General features: G+C 45.8%; 1 protein-coding gene across 2 annotated transcripts in view; it reads left to right on the top strand.

Moving 5' to 3' along the window:
• The first annotated feature begins 1,843 nt into the window (after window positions 1–1,843).
• Window positions 1,844–20,583, top strand: part of stat6 (signal transducer and activator of transcription 6, interleukin-4 induced) — a 76,660-nt gene continuing 57,920 nt past the window's right edge. For both annotated transcript variants that reach the window (XM_085928828.1, XM_085928743.1), the window contains exons 1-3: window positions 1,844–2,183; window positions 13,488–13,633; window positions 15,581–15,725. In XM_085928828.1, the coding sequence (XP_085784954.1) occupies window positions 13,500–13,633; window positions 15,581–15,725 (279 nt within the window). In that variant the 5' untranslated portion in view covers window positions 1,844–2,183; window positions 13,488–13,499. The remainder of the gene's footprint in view (window positions 2,184–13,487; window positions 13,634–15,580; window positions 15,726–20,583) is intronic.

Here is a 20,583-nt window from a genome sequence, read left to right as displayed (position 1 = left end):
AAAATATAACTTGAATGTAATGTTACATTACGTCAGACTCCTACACTGCCGGGGAAAAAACACGCTCCACTCACAGCTCGTTTTCCTTCATCATTTTACAATTTAAAAGTTGCATTTTTTGAGCGTTGCAAATATTTGGAGGGAAGGGAACTGTTTGGAAGCTGCAGGGGGCCCGTAACATGGTAATAGAGGCGTAAATCCCCTGGGAAAATGTCAACCTCTACTTTGCAGATTTCGTTTATTGTGGGCAGATGCGCCCCTCTGTTGATAAAATAACTTGATTGTATCCCAACAGATATGTGAAAGTAAATATACACCCTGAAAGTGGTCTGCTTTATGTCCCCTACCTGACCATAAATGCTGGCCTTTTCGCTTGTTCGGGCCATGATACTGACAAGTTTGACATCAGACACGGTGAGTTAGGACTGCCAGATGGTTGCAATCAAGTCCATTTTAGAGTCAGGGACACAGAGCCCCCAGGGCCAAAGCTCTTCACCACCCCCAGCTTGCAGCCTCCTAGCCCCCTAATCCCAATGAGAGCCAGCACAGCTGTATTAGTTCCAGATGTCATCTTTTTTCGCTGAGCACTGTTGCGTGTTGTGCGGGATGTCCGTTGTTGAGCCAGGAAAGCAAAGGTGTGGAGTTTAGAGTTGGTTCTTTATTGGCAAGATCTTGGGTTGTTTAATGGCGGCCAATACACACGGTACGGCAGCAGATAAAACAACAACTTCTGTCTCCAGGTCAGCTTGTTTTATACTGTCCAGAAAGGCGGGAACCTGTCACATGATCATTTCGTACCTGAGGCGGGAACTTGTCACATGACCATTTCATACCTGAGTGTGGAGGGGCGGCACCCCCCTCTACGTGCGTGTTTGCCAATGTGTGTGTGTTCATACAGTTGTGTGTTGTATTCGTGTTCTGATTGAGCAGTAATGGTTGCATAAAATAACAAAAGAATTGTACATATATGAGCATCATATTGTACAGAGATTGTCCACCCTAATAGAACATGTACACATTGCTGTTGCTCCCTCTTCAGCATGGAAGATAGAGCTACGATGTTGCAATCTTTTGTTCTGCAAGGAGAGTAAGACGCAGCTGCATTAGCTGATGAAAACATGCAATTCTATACAAGATAACAATAAGCATCACCAAACCTCAGCAAAGAGGCTGTTTGTTGCATCATCGGCTATGGAACGCTACAGGAATATTGTCTCTTTGGATGAGCCCTGATCTAAATCTTCTCATCTGCTGAAAGAGCTGGAACATGGCATTTGGAGAAAGCAGTCTTCAAACCTGGGACAAAATACCTGCTCAAAGCTGAGAGTTTTAGAATGTTGATTGCTGATGGAGCATCATTACAGAACACTGCGTTGTCTTAAGACGCCGCGCTGTCGCCATCTTCCTGTCAGTATGAGATGCTCTTAGTGGCAACCTCCGGGAATCCAAAACAAATATCACCCGTTTTGCGCACGCGCAGAAGCGCACTCGTGTGTGTGTGCGTGTGTCTGTTTGGTGCGCGTGTGCGTGTGTGTGCGTGTGTTTGTGCGCGTGTGCGTGTGCATGTGCGTGTTCGTGTGAGCGTGCGTCCGTGTGTTATATCCCATTGTCGTTTTACAAATAAAAATTGTAAATCAACCTGTTAGACTTTTCATTTCTCTTCTCCACACATAACTAACAAGAAAATCTGTTTTTGTGTTTACAAACAAATATCAAATAACGATTCGTTTTTCTATTTTTAATAATAATTGGATACATCTATGTTAAGAAAGCCTTTCCTGGAAATGTACGCGCCTTATCAATGCACCGCCCTTTTTTCTATTTCTTCGGAAGTTGACTCAGTACACCCACGGTGGCAGAATACATAGTCCACTCAGACAATTCCACCCTGACACACTCGAACCTCTCCTCTTTGGGGCGACGTCACGTAATGTGCAGAGTCCAACAATACTTGAAGTAACGTTGGCCGACGAGCACGTGACGCGACTGTTAAGGTGTCTGCAGGAAGCGAGTTGCTTCAACAGCGAAGTCGAAAGAAACTACGATCGTCTTAATTCTCTTTTTAACGTGGATGAAGACAAAGAAATTCAATAATAAACAAAGCGGACATGTTGGGTAGCTTTTCACGCAGCAGCCTGCAAGGAGACGAAAGAAACTGAAAATTCTCAAACGAACTTAGAACGGTAAGCAAAAATGTCGCTCGACTGTAGTTGCATGAATGGTGCCCTCAAATCTTGGTAAATATGACGACATATTGTCGTTTACCTTTATTTGGGTTTTGTCTTTTAACTATATACTTGTCATGCGTACTTTCAGTTTCTGTTTTACGTGAGCACGAGCAGCAGTGTCATGGTATTGTTTAACATTCACTAAAAATGTAAGTCTTGACGAGAGATAAAGATAAAACATTCGTTCGTCCCTCCCATCCCTATACATGGGCATCACCCCCTTTGCGTTGCTGTCAGCTCTCTTTGACTGATGAAAATAATATAAAATCAATTTAGTGCATGTCAAGGTATGCCGCGTACTTGATTGTGTAGAGCAGGAGTGTCAAACAATTTTTTGTCGCCGGCCCCATTGTAGTCATAGTTTACGTCGGAGGGCCATTATGACTGTCAACGCATTACATTATATATAGTATAGGCTACGCAACAAACTGATGAATAATGAACTTTGAAATTAGACACTAGTAAAAAAAAAAACAATCTAATATTTTAAGAAGATGCATGGTAATAAGATTGCTAGCAATATTGGTAGTATTTAAAAGTGAAGAAAATTGAGTTTGACACCTGTGTCTCGAAGTGTTAGATCCAAATGGTTTTGGAAAAAAATATCCTCAGAACGTCAAACAAAACCTGGAATTCAAACAATCAGCATTCCAGGCATCAGCGAAGCTCATGAGACTCAGTAGACGGACGGACAAATGGATGGATGATACTAAGCAATAACAATGTGGATGGGGCAATATTACATATATATAAACATAAACACATAAACATCATATAACATTCATTTGACCCAGGCTGGCTCGTCCCACCATTAATTGAAATTAGAGCAACCTTGCTGCAGTCAGTAATTAGTTTTCATATTGTCCATCCATCCATCCATCCATCCATCCATCCATCCATCCATCCATCCATCCATCCATCCATCCATCCATCCATCCATCCATCCATCCATTCTCCACTTATCCGGGGTCGGGTCGCAGGGGCAGCAGCTTTAGGAGGGACTCCCATACTTCCCTCTCCCCAGCCACTTCATCTAGCTCATCCTGGGGGATCCCAAGGCGTTCCCAGGCCAGCCGAGAGACATAGTCTCTCCAGTGCGTACTGGGTCGTCCCCGGGGTCTCCTACCGGTGGGACATGCCCGGAGCACCTTCCCAGGCGTCCAGGAGGCATCCTTATGAGATGCCCGAGCAACCTCATCTGGCTCCTCTCAACATGGAGGAGCAGCAGGCCTACTCCGAGTCTCTCCCGGATGACCGAGCTTCTCACCTTATCCCTAAGAGAGAGCCCGGACACCCTGCGGACGAAACTCATTTTGGCCGCTTGTATGCTGGATCTCGTTCTTTCGGTCACGACCCATAGCTCATGACCATAGGTAAGGGTAGGAGCATAGATCGACCGGTAAATCGAGAAGCTTTGCCTTTTGGCTCAGCTCTCTCTTCATCACGACGGACTGGTACAAAGTCCGCATTACTGCTGACGCTGCACCAATCTGCTTGTCGATCTCACGCTCCATCCTGCCCTCACTCGTGAACAAGACCCCAAGATACTTGAACTCCTCCACTTGGGGCAGGATCTCATCCCTGATCCAAAGAGGGCATTCCACTCTTTTGGACTCGGATTTGGAGGTGCTGACCCTCATCCCGACCGCTTCACACTCGGCTGCGAACCGCTTCAGTGAGAGCTGAAGATCACGGCCTGAAGAAGCCAACAGCACCACGTCATCTGCAAAAAGCAGAGACGCGATGTTGAGGTCCCCAAACCGGACCCCCTCAACGCCTCAGCTGCGCCTAGAAATTCTGTCCGTAAAAATTATGAACAGAATCAGTGACAAAGGGCAGCCTTGGCGGAGTCCAACCCTCACTGGAAACAAATCCAAGTTACTGCCGGAAATGCGGAATAAACTCAGGCATAGGTGACACACTGAAACAAACTGCCCTTATCAGCTAGCTCAGCACCCTGTACTCCCGAAGCACCCTCCACTGAACCTCCCGAGGTACACGGTCGAACGCCTTCTCCAAGTCCACAAAACACATGTGGACTGGTTGGGCAAACTCCCGTGCACCCTCGAGGATCCTGCAGAGGGTGTAGAGCTGGTCCACTGCTCCACGGCCAGGACGAAACCCACACTACCCCTCCTGAATCCGAGGTTCGACCTCCCGACGGACCCTCCTCTCCAGCACCCCTGAGTAGACCTTACCAAGGAGGCTGAGGAGTGTGATTCCCCTGTAATCTGAACACACCCTCCCGTCCCCTTTCTTAAAGAGGGGAACCACTACCCAAGTCTTCGAATCCAGAGGCACCGTCCCCGATGTCCACGCAGTGCTGTAGAGGCGTGTCACCCATGACAGCTCCACAACATCCAGAGCCTTTACGAACTCCGGGCGGATCTCATCTACCCCCGGGTCCCTGCCACCAAGGAGTTTTTTAACTACCTCAGTGACTTCAACCCCAGATATTGGAGAGTCTCAGAATCTTCAGGCCCTGCTTCCTCAATGGAAGGTGTGTCGGTGGAATTGAGGAGTTCTTCGAAGTATTCTCCCCACCGACTCACGACGTCCCGAATCGAGATCAGCAGCACACCATCTCCACTGTAAACAATGTTGACTGTGCACTGCTTCCCCCTCCTGAGACGCCGGATGGTGGACCAGAATTTCCTCGAAGCCGTCCGGAAGTCATTCTCCATGGCCTCGCCAAACTCCTCCCATGCCCGGGTTTTTGCCTCAGCAACCTCCGAAGCCGCGTTCCGCTTGGCCATCCGGTACCTGTCAGCTGCCTCTGGGGTCCCGCAGGCCAAAACGGCCCGATAGGACTCCTTCTTCAGCTTGACGGCATCCCTTACTGCCTATGTCCACCAGCGGGGTCGGGGATTGCCGCCACGACAGGCACCAACGACCTTACGGCCACAGCAACGGTCAGCTGCCTCAACAATGGAACCGTGGAACGTGGTCCACTCGGACTCAATGTCCCCCGCCTCCCCCGGGACGTGGGAAAAGCTCTGCCGGAGGTGGAGTTGAAGTTCTTCCTGACAGGGGATTCTGCCAGACGTTCCCAGCAGACCCTCACAGAGCGTTTGGGTCTGCCAGGTCGGACCGGCATCTTCCCCCACCATCGGAGCAAACCCACCACCAGGTGGTGATCAGTTGACACCTCCGCCCCTCTCTTCACCAGAGTGTCCAAAACATGCGGCCGCAAACCCGATGACACGACTCCAAAGTCAATCATCAAACCGCGGCCTAGGGTGTCGTGGTGCCAAGTCCTCATCATCGGCGGTCACTCGAGACGAGTATGACAGTCTTCTTCTCAGGGTTGTCTACTTGTGGGTCCGCAGGTGGGCGTAGAGCCCGATCCGGGATCCACATATTTTTGTGCAGTATGGGCAGGAGAAAGTGGTGATGGGTTGTGGGTGTGCTGGAGCCTGTTTTTGTCTTTCCTTACGGAGTTGTCGTTTGGTTTCTGCGACACGGCGGAGTTCCTTTTCGTGATGTGCTGCACCTTCTTGCACCGCTGCCCTCCAGAGGTTCCTGTTCAAGGCGATGCACTCCCAGTCCTGAGATGTTATTTGGAATTTCTTGAGATTGGTCTTGAGGTTGTCATTGAAACGTTTCTTTTGCCCACCCGGGGCTCGCGGACCTCTCTCCAGCTGGGAGTATAACATCTGTTTGGGGAGGCGGGTGTCAGCCATGCGGATGAGATGTCCTGTCCATCGGAGTTGGTGCTGCATTATTAAGGTGGTGATGCTCGGTATCCTGGCTTCCTCCAGAATGCTGATGTTTGTGCGTCTGTCCTCCCATTTGATCCTGAGTATTTTCCTCAAGGTTCTCTGGTGGTGTTGCTCAAGAGGTGTGTCGTGGTGCCAAGTGCACACATGGACACCCTTATATTTGAACATGGTGTTCATTATAGAAAATCTATGTCGAGTACAGAAGTCCAATAATAGAACCTCGCTCTGGTTCAGATGGTGGGGGGGGGGGCGTTCCTCCCAATCACGCCCTTCCAGGTCTCACTGTCATTGCCCACGTGAGCATTGAAGTCACCCAGTAGGACGATGGAGTCCCCAGAAGGAGCGCTCTCCAGCTCTTTCTCCAGGGACTGCAAGAACGGTGGGTACTCTGAGCTGCCGTTTGGTGCATAGACACAAATGCCCGGCCTGGCATAGCCCGAAAAGAAAACATGGGTCCCCCTTTCCATGGGCTCACCACCTGTAGGAGTGGCCAAAGGGGTCGGGTGCAAAGTGAGTTGGGCGGCGGCCAATGGTGGGGACTTTGGCGGTCCAATCCCCAGCTGCAGAGGCTGGCTCTAGGGACATGGAATGTCACCTTTCTGGCTGGAAAGGAGCCCGAGCCTGAGGCAGAAAAGTTCTGACTAGACATAGTTGGACTTCCGTGCCCCTATGATCCTAGGAGCCATGTTGTCTGGGGCTTCATGCCCCTGGTAGGGTCATCCATGACAAAAGTGTCCTAGGTGAGGGGCCAGACAAAGCACGGCTCAGAAGACCCCTTATGATGAATAAAATATATGGACCCAGTTTTCCCTCGCCCGGACGCGGGTCACCAGGGCCGCCCTCTGGAGCCAGGCCGGAAGGTGGGGCTCGAAGGCAAGCGCCTGGTACCCAGACCTTTGCCCATGGGGCCCGGCCGGGCATAGCCCGAACAGAAAAGCAGTGGGAGGGGCCAAAAGGGTCAGGTGCAAAGTGAGCTGGTCAGCGGCCAAAGGCAGGGACCTTGGCAATCCGATCCTTGGCTGCAGAGGCTGGCTCTAGGGACATGGAATGCCACCTCTCTGACTGGAAAGAAGCCCGAGCTGGTGTGTGAGGCAGAAAGGTTCCGACTAGACATAGTCGGACTTGCCTCCACACATAGTTTGGGCTCTGGTACAAGCCCTCTCGAGAGGGGCTGGACTCTCTTCCACTCTGCCCACGGTGAGAGGCGTCGAGCAGGTGTGGGAATACTTATTGCCCCCCGGCTGGGCGCCTGCACATGAGGGTAGCCTACCTCTATCTTTTAGGGAGACAGGTCCTGACTGTTGTTGTTTTTCATAATGTATCATATTTAAATCTTATTGAATAACTTGTGCTTTTTCTGTTGGAGTTGTTTGTAAAAACAAATGTTTGTGTTCTTTGGGAAAATGCAGGGTTGTACTGTGTATATGTCAGCAATTGGTAGATTTAGATTATGTCAAGATGACTATGGCAGCAATGTAATATCTGTTTGGGTGTTTTTGCGGCGTGTGGATTGGAAGATACCACATTTCGATCCGCATTTGAAAGAGGCCTGATTCTGATCTGATGCTGTCTGGTGACCTTGGTTATTAGCTCTGTCTTTAGACTGTAATATGATTCTGACACTTTCAAAGTCCCCCAAAAGTTAAAGTCCCAATGATCATCGTCACGCACACATCTGAGTGTGGTGAAATTTGTCCTCTCATTTAACCCATCCCCATGTGATTTTGATCCATCCCTTGGGGGAGAGGGGAACAGTGAGCAGCAGCGGTGCCGCGCTCGGGAATCATTTGGTGATCTAACCCCCAAATTCCAACCCTTAATGCTGCTGTTGGGTCTGAATATCATCAGACATTAAATCACATGCTGGAACGAAGAGGAGAAGACAACCAGGATGAGTTTACTCGCGAGGAGAACGATAGAGAAAGGAAGCTCAGTTACAATCTCCACCAGTTCTGAGTTCCTCCTCCACGTGCTCCTCTTTTTAATGTCTTGGTTGCCCTGGTTACAGAGGCGTTGCTACACTAAAGGGAGGGGAGATAGTGGCTCTAGCAACGTTGATTAGCTAAGGAATGTAGTGTAGTGTGATCTAGCACTCGTCGGCCCTCGACCCCCGCATTGGGACTGCAGAGTCTGCTTTCTTCCCCCAACCAGTTGTCCTCTCCATGAGTGGCCGACTCCTCCTCGACTGTGATCAGATAACTTGAAGCACGTTGAATGTCGCTTACCTGTGGAACAATGCAACTAAACCCTTGCTAAGTTTATCTTCTTAGTAAACTAACACAACACATAATAATAATAATATCTAACCCTACTTAAACATTTCAACACATATTAAGTAAATGTAAGGTAACTGGTATACAGTTCCTTAAACGAACATTGAGTAAATATGGGATAACTTTAATGTGACTTCTTCAAACTGTATATAACCAGTTTTGATCATCTACAATCTATGAATCAAAGCTACAGTTAAATAAAAGGAATGAAGTCCCTAAACAAAGAACATCTCGCAAGCAAAGAAGACCTGCTCATTGTCATTGAAGACTTCTTACAAAACAAACACAAAAGTAACATAAGGACAGGAAGGAAACATAAGGCTGACGGGGATCAAAAGACATTCCTTGAACCAAATAGAAAGCATTTAGTTTAAAGGAGAGTCGTAAACTCATAAAGATAAGGCCTCCTGGTCTGGCAGGCCAAGGCTTCCCCCGAGATTATTCCAACACTGCTCGGCGCACAAGTATGGCAATTGTGTCACTTGACCCACACAGTGTGAACTCAAACTAAAGAATTTGCTCCACAACTGTGTTACTTTACTTTGGCTTTCTTGTGACATCACCACACACACACACACACACACACACACACACACACACACACACACACACACACACACACACACAGAGAGTAATCTTATCAAACTGCATACTTAATTTTCATGTAGCTTAAAGCGTAGTGGCTTATTAGATGGAACTGAGTACAGGAGCGTGCTGACAAACTAATTTAATTATTTCTTCAATATTTTGTCTTTGAAGGGTGATCAGTTCTACTTTATTTTGTTTTACAACGCTAATGCGAATAAACAAGGATTGGAACCACAGCTCACATACGAGGCAGGGAGTTGGATTCTGTCATTTCCTGTGCCTAATAGCTCACTGATGTGCTTCCTCCCATCTACTTAGCAGTGAAAACCATCATAGAGCACTTCATGGCTCCTCACACTTCAAAAACACAGTTAAATTACCGTAATTTTTGGACTATAAGTCACGTTTTCTGTCATGGTTTGGGTGGGGGGGGCGAATTATACTCAGGAGCGACTTATATGTGATTTTTTTCCCACAAATTTTCAAAATTAAAAAATCTGCGATGTTGTGAAACTGCGATAAACGAACCGCGATTACTGTCATTTGAACTGCAAGTGACGTCACCGGTGCCTCGCGGCGGTTGTTTACATAAAAAGGCAAAGGATTCGATCACGGGATGACGAAGATGACGAAGGCCCCCACGTACTACCGGCATCATTAGCGACTTTGTAAGTGACACGTAGGACGAAGAGTTTGAAGGATTTAATGATTTGGAGTGACAGAAGGTTTGAAAAACTATTATGGCTTTTACACACGCCCGGTCCTTCTCAACGGGAGCTCTCTTTCACTTCCGTGGATGGAAGTCGGGGGCCGGCGCTCGGCCGGGTGGCTGTTCGGGGACGATGGATGGGGCTCGGACATGGCTTTTATGCATGCCCGGTCCTATTTATGGAGCTCTCTTCCACCTCCGTGGCTGGAAGTTCAGTAGTTGTTGGCTCGTTGAACTCTTGTTTTGTTAAATAAAGAGCCGTTTACCAAACCCTCGTCTTTCCTGGTACTTTGTTAACGCTACAATATAGTTATATACTAGATCTCTGCAGCGCACACACGGCGTTGTTGACATAAAGAACGAGGAATTTGATCGATGGATTTAATGATTTGGAGTGACACAGATGGTTTGATAATATTGTTTTAATATGATAGTTATTTGAAATATACTTTATCAAAGTCAAAGTCTGCTTTATTGTCAATTTCTTCACGTTAAGGCCCACAAAGAGATCGAAATTACGTTTCCCACCGTCCCACGGTGACTAGACACAGTACACAGCGCTTACAATCAAATAGCACAAAGAGTAAAAATGAACAGACAAGAGCAATGAATAAGTAATAAGCAAATAACCCAAATAAATAAACAATAAATAAATAAATAGACAAGAGCAGCAAAATGGAGCAAGCGTGCTAATAGCAGACAGCCAGACCATAGCTCAAAAGAACAGGACGTTATGCAGCCGAGGGGGGAGGGAATTCAGGATCCTGACAGCTTGGAGTATGAAGCTGTTTTTGAGTCTGGTGGTGCAGGAGCGCAGGCACCTGTACTTCTTCCCAGAGGGCAGAAGTTCAAACAAAGAGTGAGAGGGGTGACTCACATCACACACAATCGCGGTCGCCTTGCGGGTGAGAAGGGAGGCGTAAATGTCCTTCAGGGAGGGGAGTGGAGACCCGATGATCTTACTAGCAGTGTTCACTATGTGCTGCAGGGCCTTCATGTTGTACTCAGAGCAGCCACCACCCCACACAGCGATACAACTGGAGAGGACTCTCTCAACGGTGCCACGGTAGAATGTGGTCCTGATGGCAGGAGGAGCACTTGCTCGCCTGAGTTTCCGCAGTTTATATATCGTTATATGGGTCTGTGGAATAATTAGAAATGCAATTTACAACGGGTCCGACGTGAGAATATGCGGCTTATACGCGGCATTGTTTACATAAAGCACGATCGATGGATTTAATGAATTGGAGTGACACAGATGGTTTGATAAAAGTGTTATTTATGTAATACTTACTTGAATAACTCTGAATGTTACGTCAGGCCCGTTCTCAGCTCCTCGTATAAGTATATGTCACGTTAGCATACCATATCGTTTAGCCTGTTGTTGCTGGTTCATGTCTGTTTTTGGTGTTGGATTTTGACAAATAAATTTGCCCCAAAAGTGCGATTTATACTCTGGTGCGACTTGTACTCCGGAGCGATTTATAATCCGAAAATTACGGTATGTACTCATACCATAGTTTAACAGATCTTGCTTTTGTTTACTTCACTTCATACATGGTCCGGAAAAATGATCTGACACATTTTTGAGTTAAAAAAAAACCCCACAAATAAAGTAAAGAGACAAACAAATATTTTTGGGGAAAAGTACACATAATGCCATTTTATCTCATTTGGTTTTAAAAATTTAATCAGTCAAATGAGAGCTGTTATTGTCCGCACACTGTCGAAGGCATTCATGAAAGTTGTCCATAACTCGGCCGATCATTTCATGGGGAATGGCAGCAATTTTTTTGACAAATGGCATCTTTAAATTGTTCAATTGATCAAGGGCGATTAACGTATACCTTTGACTTGAGGTATCCCCAGAGGAAAAAAATCACAAGGATTTAAATCAAGTGATTGGGCGGGCCAACCGATGTCACCACGCATTGAGATTAAATGACCAGGAAACATTTCCCTCAAAATCCTTGTCGCATTTCGAGAACTGTGGGCTGTTGCCCCATCCTTTTGAAACCAAACATTTTCCATATCATGGAGCATATTCAATTTGGATCTGAAAAAAGTCTCTAGCATCTTACAATATCGATCAGAGTTCACGTTCACTGTGACATCTTCGAAGAAGTACGGACCTCATATACTGAATTCATGTTAGCAACTGAAACAAAACCAAATAACATTATTTGAAAATGAAAAAAAGCAAAATAAAATGGCATTATATGTACTTTACCAAAATAAAATAAAAAAATGTGTATTTAATTTATTTGCATTTTATTAAGCCTACCAATGTGTCAGATCATTTTGCGGGACCTTGTATATGTATCACCAAAAGTAGTCACGATGAGTAGACTCCGATGTAAATCGAGGCATATCACACCTAGCTGGCAAACCAGACCAATGCTGCAGTGATTGGTCTGGTGGGGAGTTCGCATCGATGCGCATTTCTGAGAAGGGGCAAATGTAAACAAAGAGTTGGAATAAACCAATCAGCGAAGAGTAGATGTGACGTCGATTGGAAAAAAAATCCATGTCATCTTTTAAAATGAATAGATTCCACTGCCGTCTGCTGCGAGGGTTTTAACGACTGTTTCATAGGTATTTGATTTATTTCGGCAAGTATATAATCAACATTCACTACAATTTCATTTTACAGTATGTTGTACAGGTGGCGCACTGGTTAGCACGTCCGGCTCACAGTTAGGAGGGTGCAGGTTCGACTCCACCTCCGACCCTCCCTGTGTGGAGTTTACATGTTCTCCCTGTGCCTGCATGGGTTTTCTCTTGGCACTCCAGTTTCCTCCCACATCCCAAAAACATGCTTGGTAGGCCAATTGAGCAATCCAAATTGCCCCTAGGTGTGAGTGCGAGAGCGGATGGTTGTTTGTCTCCGTGTGCCCTGCGATTGGCTGGCAACCAGTTCAGGGTCTCCCCCGTCTGCTGCCCAATGACGGCTGGGATAGGCTCCAGCACGCCCGCGACCCCCGTGGGGACAAAGCGGTTCAGAAAATGGATGGATGGGTTGTTTTGGAGGTATGTATTTCAAACATGGTTTCCATGTCAAGAGTTTATCAATTGTGATGCCCAACATATTATTTTCATTAACATTTTTGATGGGTGAACCATTTATCCAGAACAATTTATACTGGTGTGATCCGCAAACATGGCTAATTTAAGTTGATCACATATATTGATATATATCATATATATATATATATATATATATATATATATATATATATATATATATATATATATATATATATATATATATGAGACAATCAATATATGTGATCAACTTAGCCATGTTTGCGGATATGCATTTTGATGATACACGTGCTGTGCGACTGTTTGTGGCCGGGATTGTCAAATCGGTTTTCCCCGTCTAAGCCTTGTTTACTGTGTGTTTAGTGGAGTTTTATTTTGAAGTCTAAGAAGAGAAAACCTGGCACTAAAACGAAAATGAACTGCCCTTCAAACATGTTCTTCATCAAAACGTCGTGTTTTGGCGGGGTTGTTTTATATTTGCAATTAGAAGAATGGAAAATTCACATTAATTTCATGCAAGTACAATTTCCACAATAGTTTTTGTTATCTGTCATTATTTTTAAGGGGAAATATTATGTATCAAAAGTATGAGCGGTAACAGTACTTGGTATTGGTATCGGTAATTCCTCAAAGAATTGAGAAAAAGTGGTCTCAAACAGCTCTAGTTTTTGTGATAGAAAATGTATCAAAGTAAAGTATTTAAGCCTGAAAATCAAAAAATGCACTTTCGGGCCATTGTCTGGAGCAGTTGCTCAATAATTTGGACTACCACGATTGGACCAGCATTGCAGGTGAGTGATTGCCAGCCAGTGCAGCACAGTGGCCACTGGCCTTCAGCCCGCTGGTAATGTCGAACTTTTCTGTGAGTCAACAACCGCTTTCTATTCGGATTGTGTTTTGATTTCTTCCATGTACAATGCAGCTCATCTTGACCATGGCTCAGTGGAGTCGCATCAGTCAGCTAATACAGTACCTGCCTGACCAGACTATCAACGACTTCTACCCCTCCGCCACATTTGCTATTGAAGTGCGACACTTTTTGTCTGAATGGATTGAGAAGCAAGGATGGTAAGGCCCAGACATCTCACACACACACACACACACACACACACACACACACACACACACACACACACACACACACACACACACACAGTACGCTATGCTTATTGTACATAATAGAAACATGTCATACTTAAGTTACCATATTTTTTAGACTATAAGTCGCAGGTTTTTTCATAGTTTGGGTGGGGCGACTTATACTCAGAGCGACTTATATGTGAATTTTTTCAAAAATTTTCAAAATTCAAAAATCCACAATGTAGCAAGGGATTACTGTAATTTGAACTGCAAGTGACGTCAGCGGCGCGGCAGTTGTTTACATAAAGGACAAAGGATTCGTTCATGGGATGACGAAGGGCCCCACGTTTGAAGGATTTAATGATTTGGAGTGAAACAAAGGTTTAAAAAACTTGTTATTGATATAGTTATTTGATATATTTGATTTCGTGTAGCAACTTGTATATGTTTTTATCGTTACAGTCCAGTAGTTGTTGGCTTGTTGAACTCTTGTTTTGTTAAATTAAAAGACGTTTACCAAACCCACGTCTTTCCTGGTACTTTGTTAACGCTACAATATAGTTAGTTATATACTAGATCTGTGCGGCCCACGCGCGGCGTTGTTGACATAAAGGATGAGATATTTGATTGATGGATTTAATGATTTGGAGTGACAGATGGTTTGATAATACTGTTGTTATATGATAGTTATTTGATATATACCGTAATTTTTGGACTATAAGTCACGGGTTTTGTCATAGTTTGGGTGGGGGGGGGCGACTTCTACTCAGAAGCAATTTATGTGATTTTTTGCACAAATTTTCAAAATTCAAAAATCTGCGATGTAGTGAAACCGCGATAAACGAACCGCGATGTAGCAAGGGATTACTGTCATTTGAACTGCAAGTGACGTCACCTGTGCCGCGCGGCGGTTTGTTTACATAAAGGGCAAAGGAGTCGATCACGGGATGACAAAGATAATGACTACCAGCATCATTAGCGGCTTTGTTTGTAAGTGACATGGAGGACGAAGACTTTGAAGGATTTAATGATTTGGAGTGACACAGAAGTTTTGAAAAACTATTATGGGTTTTATGCACGCCCGGTCCTTCTCGACGGGAGCTCTCTTTCACCACCGTGGATGGAAGTCGGGGGCCGGCGGGTGGCTGTCCGGGGACAGTGGATGGGGCTCGGACATGGCTTTTACGCACGCCCGGTCAGACTCAACGGAGCTTTCTTTCACCTCCGTGGCTGGAAGTTCAGTAGTTGTTGGCTCGTTCAACTCTTGTTTTGTTAAATAAAGAGCCGTTTACCAAACCCACTTCTTTCCTGGTACTTTATTAACGCTATAATGTAGTTATATACTAGATTTCTGCAGCGCACGCGCGGCGTTGTTGCCTTAAAGAACAAGGAATTTGATCGATGGATTTAATCATTTGGAGTGACACAGATAGTTGGATAATATTGTTTTAATATGATAGTTATTTGAAATCTACTTTATATATCGTTATATGGGTCTGTGGAATAATTAGAAATGCAACTTACAACGGGTCCGACGTGAGCATATGCGGCGCATACGCGGCATTGTTTACATAAAGGACGATCGATGGATTTAACGAATTGGAGTGACACAGACGGTTTGATAAACGTGTGATTTATGTAATAGTTATTTGAATAACTCTGAATGTTACGTCAGGCCCGTTCTCAGCTCCTCGTTTGTGTATATGTCACGTTAGCATACCGTATCATTTAGCCTGTTGTTGCTGGTTCATGTCTGTTCTTGGTGTTGGATTTTGACAAATAAATTTCTCCCAAAAGTGCGACTTATACTCCGATGCGATATATGTTTTTTTTTTTTTTTTAACTTTATTGTGCATTTTATGGCTGGTGCGACTTATACTCCGGAGCGACTTTTAGTCCGAGAAATACTTAAGTTGTCAATGTGTGTTTTTTCAGGGAGGAATTTGCTCTGGAGAAAGTGGAGCAGGAAGATAACGCCCGCGCTCTATTGAACGAGATCATCATGCTGCTGCAGTCGTTCTCTCAGCATAATGCTAATGTAGTGGATAAAATGAAGCTCATGCAGATTAGCAGGAACATGGTAAGGAGTCTAGCAAAATCCTAACCAACTCGACTGATATTGGGGAATTTGTTGATTGGTTCAAGTATATGACATTTAATTTGAATATACGATTTCCAGTTTGACGGTTTAAGGGGGTTTTAAAAAGTCAACATTTCTTTTGTCACCTGTTTGAAGTTAATTCAGCGGCAGTAGGTTTTTTTCTCCCTTCCTTCTTGGCGAGCAGTTACACATGGGGGAAGGAGGGGACCGAGAGAGCTTACACATAAAAGACAGTGACACAAATACCTTTGCAGTTTTTTCCCCAGAGTTGTATTACCATCACAGAGCCATCATACACAAAACGGGTGATCTGAAATAACAATGAGCACAAAATCACTAACTGCAATACTGTTGCATTTATTAATGACAGGAATTTGGCTATACCCTCAGATTCCACACGCACCTGCACATGACACGAGCCACAGCAGCTTTAGCAGGGAACTTCCCTCTTTTCAACCACTTCTTCCAGTTCATCCAAGAGGATCTCAAGGCATTCTCAACACAGCCGGCAGACATACTCTCTCTAACACGTACTGGGTTGTCCCCAGTGGGACATCATCAAACTGGACCCCCTCAACACCTTGGCAGAACATAGAAATTCTGTCCATAAAATGTAGGAACAGAATTGGTGACAAAGTTCACAGAATGAACTGTTCTGCCATTGAACTTGGCAGAGTTAAAGTTCACTGGTGTTGGAATTTATCTTTCTAATTTAACTTGAACGCGAGTTACTAATCTGACTCCAATTTGTGACCTTACCCAACTGCCACTCATCCAACAATATGCGCGCTCGTTCTGCAATAGAAAGGTATCAGGAAGCTGGTATTTTCACACACGAGTGGATTTATTCCTAACAACCAAATCTAATACATCCTCTGGGTCTCGGGTCCCTCTCAATACACCTCTGTACGCCTCTGTTGCCACCAGCAGACGTACTCTACTTCCGAGTTGCCCAGCCATTAATTATACTACACAATATGCAAATGGCACATAAACAAAGGCATTCTGTCATTATTCTATTGGCTATGTGTACACTGCATTTAACTTTAGCTTGCTCTTATTGGTCTTTCTTCTTCTGCAAAATCATTTGCTCGCTCCTCCTGGTTGTAGTTTTCCATACAGGGTCCCCTAGTTGTTATCTACCCGCTGCCCCTGGGTCATCTTGTACTCCTTGCTGCTCCTGCGTCATTGTTTAATCTGGAACATTTCATTCGTGCACATCCTTGCCCACATATCTTGTTTTGTCTCCACCGTCACACACTCAGCACTTTACAGTTTCATACTCTCATACACAAGATGGCTAATGAACTACTTTAAGATCAAACTCTTATATTCCTTTAATCCCTCTCATGACCTCAGACCACTGAGGTCATCACTCGAATACCTTGTTTTATTGTTAAACACAAAATTTCATACCCTCCTCATGGCCTCAGGTCCCTGAGGCCACCTTCACATACTCACATCCCGGAGGGCCACAGCTGTCTCCGCCTCCTGGGGGTCCTTCTGAGGGATCATCATGTACTGGCCACCCGGAGGGAGTGGCCCCAACGTGCGTTCAATTGTCTTAACAGTTAATGATCTGATACATGGAATACAGCAACATCCGCATAGCACCATAATAGCAGCAAACACAGCGATAGAAATCAGTACTGATGCAATCAAGCTTTTATATTTGCCAAAGACGTTTAACCAGTCAGAGTACCAACTGGTGTTCACACCTGAGTGCTCCTTCATTTTGTTACTTAGCGTGCGCAGACCCTCCAATGCCTTAGTGAGCCGACCGTCAGGAGACGTATTGTTGGGAATCAGAGTACAGCACTGATCCCCAAAAATACCACAGACTCCTCCTCTTTCCGCTAACACCATATCTAAACCTATTCTATTTTGGAATGCCATAAGAGACGTGGCTGCTAATTGCTCATGCACTACCTGGAGTGCCGAGGTGGGGAAGTTCGCCAATCGTTGGACATTGTAGTGGACATAATTAATCCGGTCCACATTTTTGTTTACTGTAATGAGCAGGAAAATACTCTCCCATCCTGCCGCCACTTGATTCATCAATTTGTATTCATCAGGGACCCCTCTTGGAACTCCAATTGCATCTATGTACGTGGGGTCTCCTGCATTCAACCATTCTTGCATGTCCTTTTTCTTCCTCAAAAGGAAGGGGATTCTTCCCCACCGTCCAACGCCTTCCCAATTTATTCTGGACACGTCTAATGCTGTCACACTAATTGGCATGATCAGCGTTACTAGGGCGCACTTACCTGAGGCATTGGAGGGAAGCCTATCGTACAACACTTTTGCTCCACACCACAGCCAAACATCAGCACGAGCGAGAGGGATTCCTGCTGGCAAAGACACATTTTCATTACACCATGACTCCTGGATATTTCCAATCCCAGGGCCAGTCCTTGTACCGTGGTTGATAATTGTCCAATTTATCTAACAAATCAAGCCATTGTTGAGTCCAGTTGAAAATTGTCACCCAAGCTTTCACCTGTGTCAGTTGTTTACACTTCAGATTTAGCAGTAGTTCTTGTGTCTGTGTCAGCGTCTTACCACCATCTTGCTCTGCTTCTTACCATACCGTTCCATTGCAGGACTGATACACCATCACTCGTTCTTCTTTCGCTCCATCACTTCTGAAAATAGTCAATAAACTTAAACATTTGCATCGTCGTCGTCGTTGTTCAGACACTTTCGAGTCCGACTTGGATCCAATGCTCGCCATTGTCACATTCCCTCTCTTGACCTGCCTGTTCGGGCGGTCAATCTTTAAGCCCACCATTGGCAGGCACTGTGCCCCTGGGTCCTCCATACCTTTGGCTGCTTCCTTCGGCCATCGATATTGAGGACGGCGGACCGGACTGGAGCAATCAACTTCCAATTGGATCGGCTGAACCGTATGACAAAAACCAACATCGAATGGACCCTGTGACCACAAGGTCTGTGGCATTTGATCCAGCATCGCCTGTGCAGACTCATGGTCCGTCTGTTCCCGCCCATGATGGCGGGCCAGGAAGACCAATTCAAGGTCTGACTCATCTACCATTTTTGCCATTATTCTGTAACTTTTGGTTGCGGCCGAATGCCACACATCTGAAATCTCAGTCATCATCCAGTCATGTTGTTGTGTTAATCGTTTCACCATGGGCCCCAATTGGCGGGGCTCATGGCCTGGCGACACAGCCAGTGACAGGCAAACCTTCCTCACTCATTCGATACCATTGCTCTTGCTTCGGCGACAACTATACATATGCTGCCACCCCCTCGGGGCCCACAAAGATGCATGGTGATTGTAATGTCCAATCATCTCCCTCAATTTCTTCAAACGCATCTCTATATATCTCATCTGATTCTCTATCATAATATAGAGTGCAATGCAATGGATCCACTGGGGGGTGGTACGGTGCCAATGCCTGGATCCACGGTTTCCACAAGAGGTACGTGGAGTAGACACCTCCCCCAAACGGAGTCTCAGGATTCAATCTCGCCCAGTAGATTCGTGCAGTTTCTGGTACTGTGGGGAGTGGTGCCATCAACCACTGACCCTGAGGTGTCACAGGCTGGGAGCATTCCAGAACCTGTCCGTCAGGAAATGTCACTGTAAGTCCCTTCTCGCCGCACAGAATCTGGGCTCTCAATGCTGACATGTCTCTGCCCATCAAGTTGATGGGTGTGTCCATTGCATGAACATATGAATGATATAGTTTCTGTCCGGTGTTTGTGATTTCCGTTTTCAATGGTCGAGTGAAGGGCAGAGTCTGAGGACGTCCCGAGAAGCCGACCAACGTTGTAACTCGTTTCGACAACGCTGTACTTGGCCGTGGCATGTTGATCGATGAATGTGTTGCTCCAGTGTCCATCAACATCTGGACCGGAGTGTCTGCCACTGTGAACCGAAGCATTGGCTCTGCCTGGCCTGTGCTTCCCGAGCTTCCCAGGCCCCACTATTCGTCCGGGCCGTACCACGGGTCGGCTTGGTAATACTGCCCATGTGGATTCGGCTGTGGCCCCGGGCGGGGCTGCTGTGGTCCACTTTGGTGTGGTGGCCCTGCTTGCTGGTTCTGCTGCTCCGCCCCTGCTGGTGGTGGGTTGCCATTACAATCTCGCGCCCAGTGATCAGGGGCCCCGCAGTTGAAGCAAGTCCCTGGAGCGAACCAATTCCGCCCCAGTCCTGGGAGGGCGCCTTAACCTCGCCCTCTGTATCCACCACGGAACCCTTGGCCTCAGCCCCGTCCAGCCCCCACTGGAGTCTGATACATCTGTTTTTGTTTAACCTTTTCTTGTTTTGCCTCACCATGCAACTTTGCCAACTGTAATTTAACCAAACTAGTCGCCAGAGCGTCAGTTTCCTTTTGATCTTTATTTGCTTTTTCCATGTAGATGCGGCAATGGTGTATCAAATGCCTCTTGAATCTCGGTTCCGGACAGACCAAATGTCCAGATCAACTCTCATGATCGCTTGCACCTCATTTGGGAGGCCGTTCAGCATCGCCGTCCTGAACATCATCTTAGCTTCAGGGTAGTTGCTTGGGTGTTTACCTGTGGTCTCAATCCACATTCATTTTAAAGATATTAATTTCATTCTTTAACATCTACATTGGTTGTTGACAAAGTACACAAATAAACAACATACTTTCTCCATGGCCAGATGCATGCAACACAGTAGCTCACCCTGCAAAGGCCAAATAGATCTTTTTAAATCAACACAATGCAGCATAATTTTGGGAGTGTTCTATATAAATTGCCAACTAATCTCTCATCTCTTCTCACAAATACCATATTGTTAAAGTTAACAAAACCGCAACCCTGATGGCCACCTAACATGCAA

The sequence above is a fragment of the Syngnathus leptorhynchus genome, chromosome 1, assembly GCF_054491065.1.
Source record: "Syngnathus leptorhynchus isolate UIUO chromosome 1, UIUO_Slep, whole genome shotgun sequence".
In the NCBI taxonomy this organism is placed as follows: domain Eukaryota; kingdom Metazoa; phylum Chordata; class Actinopteri; order Syngnathiformes; family Syngnathidae; genus Syngnathus; species Syngnathus leptorhynchus.
This window is presented reverse-complemented; position numbering and strand designations above follow the sequence as displayed.